Source organism: Oryx dammah, unplaced genomic scaffold, assembly GCF_014754425.2.
Source record: "Oryx dammah isolate SB20612 unplaced genomic scaffold, SCBI_Odam_1.1 HiC_scaffold_9, whole genome shotgun sequence".
NCBI lineage: Eukaryota > Metazoa > Chordata > Mammalia > Artiodactyla > Bovidae > Oryx > Oryx dammah.
The window spans coordinates 47,096,744-47,107,885 of NW_024070193.1; the positions used below are offsets into that span (position 1 = coordinate 47,096,744).

Below are 11,142 nucleotides of genomic sequence, written 5' to 3' on the forward strand. Positions count from 1 at the left end.
ACCACAGAATACTGAATAGAATTCCCTGTGCTGTACAGTAGGTTCTCATTAGTTATCTACATTACGTGTGCATGCATAAAAAAAAAAAAAAAAAAGAAACTTCCTGATGGGAGAGACTGACTGAGGGGGAAACTGGGTCTTGTTCTGATGGGCGGGGCCATGCTCAGTAAACCTTTAATCTGATTTTCTGTTGAGGGCAAGACTGTGTTCCTTCCCTGTTGTTTGACTTGAGGCCAAACTGTGGTGGAGGTGATGAAGATAATGGTGACCTCCTTCAAAAGGTCCCACGCAGGCACTGTACTCAGTGCCCCCGACCCTGCAGCAGGCCACCGCGGACCCACGCCTCTGCTGGAGACTCCTGCGTGCTCACGAGCAAGTCTGGGTCAGTCTCTTGCGTGTGTAAAACTCCAGATTGTTTCCCGACGGGTGACAATTTAGCAGAAGCCTTGGTTGTTTTCTAGCTTAATCATCCATTCTCTGGAGGCTATAAACAGATATCTCTGTTTACACTTGAATTAAATTCCTTCTATTAACACTGGGATAGATAATAGGTGAGGTGGCTTTATACATCCCCAGGGCAAGACTATGAAAGCATTTTCTTATCTCTCCCAGGTTAAAGCAAACCAAAATATATTTCCATGGATTGCAATGATAAAAGATTGTTGCCTAGATCAATTTCTGCATAACATTTGAGGGATGACAAAATTAAACCTATCAGCTGATGCTTTAGTGATGCCTGCAACAACTTAAAGCTTCTGTAATTTACAACCGTCAAGAGTGAACAAGTTTTTTAAGTGGCCACAAGGGGGTGGTCCATCTTCCTCTTTCAGTTCAGTTCAGTTCAGTCACTCAGTTGTGTCCAACTCTTTGTGACCCTATGGACTGCAGCAAGCCAGGCCTCTCTGTCCATCACCAACTCCCGGAGTTTACCTAAACTCATGTCCATCGGTGATGCCATCCAACTATCTCATCCTCTGTTTTCCCCTTCTTCTGCCTTCAATCTTTCCCAGCATCAGGGTCTTTCCCAATGAGTCAGTTCTTTGCATCAGGTGGCCAAAGTATTGGAGTTTCAGCTTCAGCATCAGTCCTTCCAGTGAATATTCAGGACTGATTTCCTTTAGGATGGACTAGTTTGATCTCCTTGCAGTCCAAGGGACTCTCAAGTCTTCTCCAACACCACAGTTCAAAAGCATCAATTCGTCAGCACTCAGCTTTCTTTATAGTCCACCTCTCACATCCATACATGACTACTGGAAAAACCAAAGCTTTGACTAGACAGACCTTTGTTGGCAAAGTAATGTCTCTGCTTTTTAACATGCTAAGTTGGTCATAGCTTTTCTTCCAAGGGGCAAGTAATTTCATGGCTCCAGTCACCATCTGCAGTGATTTTGGAGGCCCCTCAAAATAAAGTCTGTCACTGTTTCCACTGTTTCCCCATTTATTTGCCATGAAGTGATGGGACCGGTTGCCATGATCTTCGTTTTCTGCATGTTGAGCCTTAAGCCAATGTTTTCATTCTCCTCTTTCACTTTCATCAAGAGGCTTTTTAGTTCCTCTTCACTTTCTGCCATAAGGGTGGTGTCATCTGCATATCTGAGGTGATTGATATTTCTCCCGGAAATCTTGATTCCAGCTTGGGCTTCTTCCAGCCCCGCGTTTCTCATGATGTACTCTGCATAGAAGTTAAATAAGCAGGGTGACAGCATACAGCCTTGACGTACTCCGTTCCCAGTTTGGAACCAGTCTGTTGCTCCATGTCCTGACTTACGTGAAATCATTCCCTTGGTACCCTGTGGTGTTTCACGTCACAATCTTAATCCGTTGAGTAGGTTGCTAGTGGTTCTCGTGGCTCTGAGTATCAGGTTAATGTTCCCTGCATTTTTAACCAGTTAATAGCAGTTGGGCACTTAGAGTAGACATTAGTTACCAGGGAGTGGATGGGCCTTTCCCTACTTCAAGGGGTTAGGTGTGTGTGCTCAGGTGCATTCAGCTTGACTCGCTGCGACCCCCTGGACTGTAGCCCGCCAGGCTCCTTGGTCCATGGGATTTCCCAGGCAAGAATACTTGAGTGGGTTGCCATTTCCTACTCCGGGGGAATCGACCCAGAATCCCTCAAGAGATTATACCATTCTTTAAATCCTTGGTGATGTTTTCCCCATGGAATCTGTCATGGGTGATGTGGATTAAAGTACTTTCTGATGTATCTCCACTCTCCAGACTGTATGTGGTTCCTTGCCCAGTAACTGAGGAGGTGGACCTGGGGTCCTGATGATGGATGAAAGACACGTGGAGACAAACATAGTGGATACAGCTAGCTTCCTTCCCGACCATCCTGTAGGCCCAGAGACCCTCCAGGCTAGAGCAGAGGGCTGCAGCAGAAGCCCAGCTTGGAGGACCAAGATTACTTAGATTTCTAGGAGGGGAATTTAGCTTTGAACTTTAGTCCCCTTTGTGCAAGGCTTCCCTGGTGGCTCAGATGGTAAAGTGTCTGCCTTCAATGCAGGAGACCCAGGTTCAATTCCTGGGTCAGGAAGATCCTCTGGAGAAGGAAATGGCAACCCACTCCAGCACTCTTGCCTGGGTCACAAAGAGTCCGACACGGCTGAGCGACTTCACTTTCACTTTCCCCTTTGTGCACTGAATGAATGGTGTTTATCCCTATGTAATTGTTTTTTGCATGAAAAGAAGTCTGCAGGTTGTTCACTGGTTTGAGATGAAAGCACCACGATTCATATCCTGCCCTCAGTTCACTGACAGATCCCTGCTCCCCCTGCTAGATTCAAAATCAGGCTGATGAGCTAACAGGCCACCTCACACTGGCATCCTCACTGCCAATGCCCAGCTTAAATTGCCCTTTAAGTTCTCCACAAAGACAGAGAGGGCTTCCCTGGTGGCTCAGTGGTAAAGAACCTGCCTGCCAATGCAGGAGACGTGGGTTTGATCCCTAGATCAGGAAGAGCTCCTGGAGAAGGAAATGGCAAACCACTCCAGCATTTTTGCCTGGGAAGTCCCATGGACAAAGGAGCCCGGTGGGCTACAGACCATGGGGTCACAAGAGTTGGATGACTTAAGTGACTAAACAATAGACCAGAGAACCCCACAGGCCACCTGTCATCTGACACAACATGCCTGGATTGGGAACATCCAGGGACAGCATGGTGTTCCCGCCTCTGCTGGCACTCGTGCCCCCATGAATGGTTTTCCAGGAGTGAAGAAATACGGCCATTCCTCCGGCTTAGGGCTTTTCTTTTTCCAAGCTTCCACTATCCAGATGAAAAGGGAGTTAAATGCCCACAGAGCCATGTGAAAGGAGCCATCAGTACCGAAGGCACCTTTACATGGATTTACTCCTGCTTGACTCACTGGCCGATTCACTTGGCCCCCGTGATCCCAGACAAGCACAATGTTGCTTGTCAAGCAAGGGCAGCTGCTTGCTCTCCACTGCGAGTGAGAATTTTCTTTGGTTTTAGATACAGCAGGGCCTTGCCTGCCTCATTTCCTTCCCACGCCCAATTCTGCTTGGTGTGGGGAAACCTCACAGGCCCACTGAACAAGTCTGTGTAGGCAATCTAATGAGCTTGATTCTGCCTAAGCCCTAACTGCCCATTCCTTTTGCTGGAGCCCAGCTGGTGACAGAAGGCACACAGACGGCTGTTACCATTCTATGCGTCTCAAGTTATTTTGGTTAAGTGTATCTGATCGGGACTAGGACTGTTCCTTCCCTAAGATGAGGGCCACCCTCTTTCTAGGGTGGTTCAGAGAACAAACAGCTCTTGAGTTCCTAAACAGGAAGGGAGCACCCCCAACCTCCAGGTTTTCCTCTGCCTCTTGTGGGGCCAAGATCGAAGGGCAGAGGGCATTGTTGCTATAGCAGCAGTCTATTCAGGCTGTGCCTCAACCAACCAAAGGTCAATTTCCCATTGGCTTCACCGAAACCTCTACCGAGCATAGAGGTTCAGGGACAAATCTATTAGTCCTCTACTCGATAGTTCAAAAGTACAGACCACTAAAAATCTACAGACCACAACCTTCCCACAGAGGCACAAGGAGATACCACTTGGCTTGGTATTTTAGCTGCGGAGCAACGTCTGTAGGACGTACTCTCCCACCTGTTCCACAATACCACCTCATCACTTTTGCAGACAAGTGTTGCAGCCCTTGAAGCAGACAGGAACACCGAGCTTTGCTCTTAGGTATTTCTAAGGCTCCCTGTCAGACAGCTTCCCCACTTGAGGCGACTTTGACTGCTTTCAGTAAAACTGTAGACATGTGTAGCTATTCTATTGTATTGCTCAAAGACAAGTGTACACGATACTGTTCTTGCTCTAAGGATGAGGACTGCCCTATAGGTGACAAGTGCAAGCATGTATCTGGGGCTCACAGGCTGGAGGATCAGGCCAAGAGCTTATCTCTGGGGAAAGAGTTTAACAAGCTTTCCCTTATGCGCCTGTTTCTGTTCGGTCAATCTCAACAGACAGTTCTTTTCCCTGCACCGCCTCAGACCTCCCTAGATGAACCAACACTTCAATGTGTTAATGTGTCCACTGTGTTGTTTTTTTGGTTTCCCCAGCACCTCTCAATGTGAGATGGAATGGTTACAAAATGTTACAGGTAGAAAAGTGAAGATTTCTCAAATTAGAAGATTCTCCCATGCCTCTGACCTTCCTGGTCAAATTGCTTTTTCAGGAATGAGCTTACCAAGTTTGGCACCGTTTCCTGGTGTACTCACTTCTCAATATTCCCAGTCTCTCCTGCTTAGAGGTAGGACGGGGTGAGAAAGTCACAAAACCTATTAAGTATCCTCCAGAGGTAAACTGTGGGGGCTGATTTTATTTTCCAAAAGCAGTACCATCAAAACAGGAGCAAGAATTCAGAGGGAACGGAATGTAGTGACATTTTCCACATCATTATCCCACTGCATTTAGCTTAAAAGCATGCGTCCATCTAACAGTTCCCTCCTTATCTGAGATTTCTCTTTCTGCACTTTGTTACCTGTGGTCCAAAACAAAATTAGATGGAAAATTCTAGGGATAAACAACTCATAGGTTTAATACTGGGCACCATTCTGGGCAGCATGAGATGGAATCTCAATCTGCTCCATCTGGGCAAGACCCGATTCATCCCTTTCTCCAGCATACCCACACAGTATATGCTGTTTACTGGGTTTGATACCGTCTGCAGTTTCAGATATCCACTCAGGGTCTTGGAATAGATACTCCTTGGATAAAGGGGTGACTACTGTAGATGCATTCTTCTGTCTGGGCTAAATGGTTTTAAGGACACAACTTGTGAAAGTGTTAGTTGCTCAGTCCTTCAAACTCTTTGCGACTCTGGACTGCCTGCTAGGCTCTCTGTCTGTCGAATTCTCCAGGCAAGAATACTGGAGTGGTTAGCCATTCCCTTCTCCAGGGGATCTTCACAACCCAGGGATTGAAGCCGGGTCTCCTGCATTGCAGGCAGATTCTTTACCATCTGAGCCACAAGGGAAGCCTGGTATAACTGAGCAAATAATGATGGCTCAATAAAAAAGCAGAATTCTGGAACTCAAAGAGGATAAGCAGCAGCAATCTCATAAGCAACTGTTAATTCTCTTTTTCTCACACTACTCCCAGTCTCCATGTACTGTTACCTATGGTTCTTATTTCTGGTGAAACAAATACCAAACCAGGATTTAGTGAAAGAATATGACTTCTCTGGTTGGAAGCCCTTGGCTGGCACCCCAACTGTCAGTTTCTGGCACTCTAGAGAAGTTAACCCCAACCCCAAACAATGTCTTTCTTCCATCTGTAGAACAGTAGCACCACCCACCCACCCACACTTGCAAGGCAGCACCTCTGACTAAATTTATGTCAGGAACCTACTTTATTGTCTGGCAGTTAGAGACAGACTTATGTTGGCATCCCAATAATATAACCAATAAAAGAACTGAAAGAATTCTATGTGCTAATAAAGTTCAAACTATGTTTCATTTTCTCCTCAACAATTTAACAGTACTTTCTGATAAATTCTTGGTTTTGACTGAGCTTATATTGTTTCTTCTCTTATTTTTAAGTCAGTTAGTGAAGAACAAAAATTACATATAACAAAGGTTCTCCTCTAGCTTTAACAGCATCTGAAATTAATCAGAAAGAAAAACAAAATGAGAACACCAATTATGAAAGACAAACTATAGGTGTACATTACTTGCTTGGATGTGGGAGCCTAACTGATCACAAAAGGACTCATAGATATTTTTTTTATTGTTAAGCTGCAACATACATGGTTTAATACAACAAAAAATTTAATCAAGTGAAAAGTAATAAACTGAACAATAGACAAATAAACACTCAAAACAAAATCTTTTCCATTGGAAACATGTTAAGATGAATACGGGGTTTCATTACCATCTTACTGCAATTTTCTTATGTGTTACTAGCCTACATACCCCATGTTTTCTGTAATCATGCAGATGTGAATGGAAGTTTGAATGATTAAATAAATGAAAAGTCCATTTACTGCAGAGAATCATTTCACAAGGCAGCCAAACTGGGTCAGAGAACAAAATTATTCAAGAAATCCTCCACGTGTTTAGGTTCATTTTAGAATCCATGAACCTTAAGCTGTTCCTCCTTGACAATGCCAACCTGCAAAATAAAATTTAGCAGCATCACTAACATATAAATTCATTCCTAAGAAGACAGAGCAGTCATTAAAAAGTATGATTGTTAACAGGTCATTGCAACATTATTTGTGGCATGAACTGTTAATAAAAATTCAACACACATCTGAATTATCATGACATGCCGCAAAACATCCTCAGTGGACCCAGGAATGACCAGGTCATTCTAATGAGAAAATAAGCCAGTACTCCTGTCTTCAAAATAAGTACAATTAATGTGCTTCATCCACATGATTTTTTACTAAAAAGGATAAAGTTATAATCCATGTCACCCTTAAATACAATGTCAGAAGCAATCTCAAGTCTGTACATAAAGCACCCAATCACTCACCTCCAAGAGAAACTGGCAAATGTTTTTCCTTTGGTCACCTTGAAGCTGAATAACCTCTCCGTATTCCGGATGTTCAATCACAGTACCATTACAGGCAAATTTCTGAAGAAGTAGATTCAACATAACTGAATCAAATAACAATGATATTTTATTTCCACCCTAAGATTACCTAATGTTAATTAAGAGTATGAACATAGTTTCCTTGGGTCAAATCATTTTCACCCACACTGACAGTCAAGTAAAGGTGTGGACCATAATCCTACTTAGAGGTGTGCTTCAATAACTACATTTTAACCTCTTCTTCCTAACACCTTTACCTTTTTGAACGCTTTCACAAGTTTCTTTTTGTCATAATCATCCGCAATGCCCTGAACAGTAGTCAGTGTCTTCCTGCCGTTCCGTTGCTGGATTCTTATATGAATGTAATCCTCAGTCCCTGCCGGGAGTAAGTCGTCACCCTTAGTTGCATCAGCAAAGGGGTCTGCAAAGGGAATACAAAAAATCCAAAGCAGGAAAATATCTTTTAGTTAGTAATTTCCAGATATATGGTTCGCTACAATCTAGACACTCAGCAAAGAAGGTTCTAGTGCCTCTGCTTTTTTTCTGCAGGTGGGGATGGGGGGGGGGCAGTCATAAGCGTAGGTCATTGATGAAACCGCTAAGGTACTCTCACAAAATGAGATTTTTAAACAGGTATGCCCACCAATACCGGAAGAGAAAAACGCTTACAGGTGGATAATGTTATCGTTGAACATAATCCTGAGATTTTTAAGACCTTAATTTTATAGCCACTATAAAAAATGTGCGTCATCTCGATTACATTCTGATGACAACAGAAAGATTCACAGATACCTAATCATTTAACAGTAACTCTGCCTGGGAAAAAGATGCACATATCTCAATCAAGAGTACTACACGTAGAGAACTGGACCACTACCCTGTAACAGATCAGAGGCCTGATCGGCCGCATCTTCTACTAAATGCGCCCGAGAGCCGCTCACACAACAGCCCCGACCGCTAATGGACGCCGACACCCCGGCCCGGGCCGGCGTCCCCCTGGCCAGCAGCAGGGCAGGTCTGGGGGCGGCACAGGGTCGCAGAGGTGGCAGGAGGCAGAAGCGAGGCGCAGGCCGGTCCGGGAGCAGGCAGCGGGCGGCACAGGGTCCGCGGCCGGGGCTCCGGGGGCCGTCTTCAGGGAGGGGGTCGCCCGGGGCCCAGTCGCCATCTTCTGGGCGCCGAGACAAAGCCCCACTCGGGGTGCGGGGAGGGCGACCGGGGGCCCTGCGAGGCAGGGAGCGGGGGAGCGGCCCCGCCGGGGGCGGGCAGCGGCCGCTGGACAGCCGAGAGGCGCGCGGAGGAGGCGGCGGGCTGGAGGAGGCGGCGGGGCGACGCGCTCTTACCGAAAGATTGGAGGTTCTGGATAGTGGACATGCGATACTAGTGTGAGGCCGGTGTGGGGATAAAATTCCTGCGGGGCCCGCCCGGATCACCGTGTCAGGAGGCTGTAGTGGCGAAAAAACGGAAATAAATACGGAGACGCTTGGCCCCGGGGCTGGGATGCGGCTTGAGCGGCGGCGGCGGCGGCGGAAGCCGGGAGGAGGCAGGAAGAGGCGAAGGAGGAGGCGGAGGAAGAGGCGGCGGCAACGGATGCGAAGACGCGAAAGAAGAGGCGGCGCTGCAGCTTCTCCCACAAAATGGCCGACGGAGACTATTTAGCCGCGCCCGTCGCCCCTCCCACGTGACCCGCCCGCGCCGAGCACTCTGGGACTTGTAGTTTTCCCTAGGCAAGACAGTCCGGAAAGCCTGGAAGGGGTGGGCTTCCGGGACCTCAATTCCCAGCAGGGTGTGCGCCCCCCAGCACCGGGTGGCTTGGGCAGGGAAGGGTTTAGCGGGCTGCCGATCTGTCTCGAGCCCTCGTTGTCTAGAGCTGTCCTCCCCGCTCTCTCGCACACTCTCCCTTGACTCGTCTTTTCTAACCGTAGGGTGGCAGCCCGGAGGGGTCGGTGCTGGTGGGGCCAGGGGAGGGGAGGCGGATAATCTCCATCAGTCACCCTCGAGGCCCTGGGTAATGTAAGGAAAATCGGGGTACAGGAGCAGAACAAGGCCCCAAGTCCCGGCTTTCGTCCCTCATCACCTCCCTTCCCCATCTCCTGCCCCGTCCGGTTGTAGGAACCCTGTTAGTTCCTACCAAGGGTCGAGGTGGGGGCCTCCTACCCAGGGTTGTGCTGTCCTCCAAGTGTCTACCACGGTGGTTCTCAAACTCTAGCGTACATCTCCCCCAGGGCTTTAAATACAGACTGATAGACACCCCGCAGCTTCAGTTTTAGGACGTCTGGGGAGTGACCCGAGAATTTGCGTATATAACAAGCTGCAATCCCTTATGATTATACAGTGGAAGTGAGAAATAGATTTAAGGGCCTAGCTCTGATAGATAGAGTGCCTGATGAATAATGGAATGAGGTTCGTGAAATTGTACAGGAGACAGGGATCAAGACCATCCCCATGGAAAAGAAATGCAAAAAAGCAAAATGGCTGTCTGGGGAGGGCTTACAAATAGCTGTGAAAAGAAGAGAGGCAAAAAGCAAAGGAGAAAAGCAAAGATATAAGCATCTGAATGCAGAGTTCCAAAGAATAGCAAGAAGAGATAAGAAAGCCTTCTTCAGCGATCAATGCAAAGAAATAGAGGAAAACAACAGAATGGGAAAGACTAGAGATCTCTTCAAGAAAATTAGAGATACCAAGGGAACATTTCATGCAAAGATGGGCTCAATAAAGGACAGAAATGGTATGGACCTAACAGAAGCAGAAGATATTAAGAAGAGGTGGCAAGAATACACAGAAGAACTGTACAAAAAAGATCTTCACGACCCAGATAATCATGATGATGTGATCACTCATCTAGAGCCAGACATCCTGGAATGTGAAGTCAAGTGGGCCTTAGAAAGCATCACTACAAACAAAGCTAGTGGAGGTGATGGAATTCCAGTTGAGCTGTTTCAAATCCTGAAAGATGATGCTGTGAAAGTGCTGCACTCAATATGCCAGCAAATTTGGAAAACTCAGCAGTGGCCACAGGACTGGAAAAGGTCAGTTTTCATTCCAGTCCCAAAGAAAGGCAATGCCAAAGAATGCTCAAACTACCGCACAGTTGCACTCATCTCGCGTGCTAGTAAGTAAAGTAATGCTCAAAATTCTCCAAGCCAGGCTTCAGCAATACGTGAACCGTGAACTCCCTGACGTTCAAGCTGGTTTTCAAAAAGGCAGAGGAACCAGAGATCAAATTGCCAACATCCGCTGGATCATGGAAAAAGCAAGAGAGTTCCAGAAAAACATCTATTTCTGCTTTATTGACTATGCCAAAGCCTTTGACTGTGTGGATCACAATAAACTGTGGAAAATTCTGAAAGAGATGGGAATACCAGACCACCTGACCTGCCTCTTGAGAAATCTGTATGCAGGTCAGGAAGCAACAGTTAGAACTGGATATGGAACAACAGACTGGTTCCAAATAGGAAAAGGAGTACGTCAAGGCTGTATATTGTCACCCTGCTTATTTAACTTCTATGCAGAGTACATCATGAGAAACGCTGGACTGGAAGAAACACAAGCTGGAATCAAGATTGCTGGGAGAAATATCAATCACCTCAGATATGCAGATGACACCACCCTTATGGCAGAAAGTGAAGAGGAACTAAAAAGCCTCTTGATGAAAGTGAAAGAGGAGAGCGAAAAAGTTGGCTTAAAGCTCAACAACATTCAGAAAATGAAGATCATGGCATCCAGTCCCATCACTTCATGGGAAATAGATGGGGAAACAGCGGAAACAGTGTCAGACTTTATTTTTGGGGGCTCCAAAATCACTGCAGATGGTGACTGCAGCCATGAAATTAAAAGACGCGTACTCCTTGGAAGAAAAGTTATGACCAACCTAGATAGCATATTCAAAAGCATAGACATTACTTTGCCAACTAAGGTCCGTCTAGTCAAGGCTATGGTTTTTCCTGTGGTCATGTATGGATGTGAGAGTTGGACTGTGAAGAAGGCTGAGCGCCAAAGAATTGATGCTTTTGAACTGTGATGTTGGAGAAGACTCTTGAGAGTCCTTTGGGCTGCAAGGAGATCCAACCAGTCCATCCTAAAGGAGATCAGCCCT

At 46.4% G+C, this 11,142-nt stretch overlaps 1 protein-coding gene across 1 annotated transcript; it reads right to left on the minus strand.

Annotated features, from left to right (window-relative positions):
- Window positions 1-6,217: 6,217 nt before the first annotated feature.
- On the minus strand, window positions 6,218-8,699 carry EIF1B (eukaryotic translation initiation factor 1B). Its single transcript, XM_040246180.1, has 4 exons — window positions 8,390-8,699; window positions 7,307-7,470; window positions 6,990-7,091; window positions 6,218-6,623 (listed from the first exon to the last, which is right to left on the minus strand). Exons 1-4 carry the CDS (start codon window positions 8,418-8,420, stop codon window positions 6,579-6,581), a joined length of 342 nt encoding a protein of 113 aa, XP_040102114.1. The 5' UTR covers window positions 8,421-8,699; the 3' UTR covers window positions 6,218-6,578.
- Window positions 8,700-11,142: the final 2,443 nt, after the last annotated feature.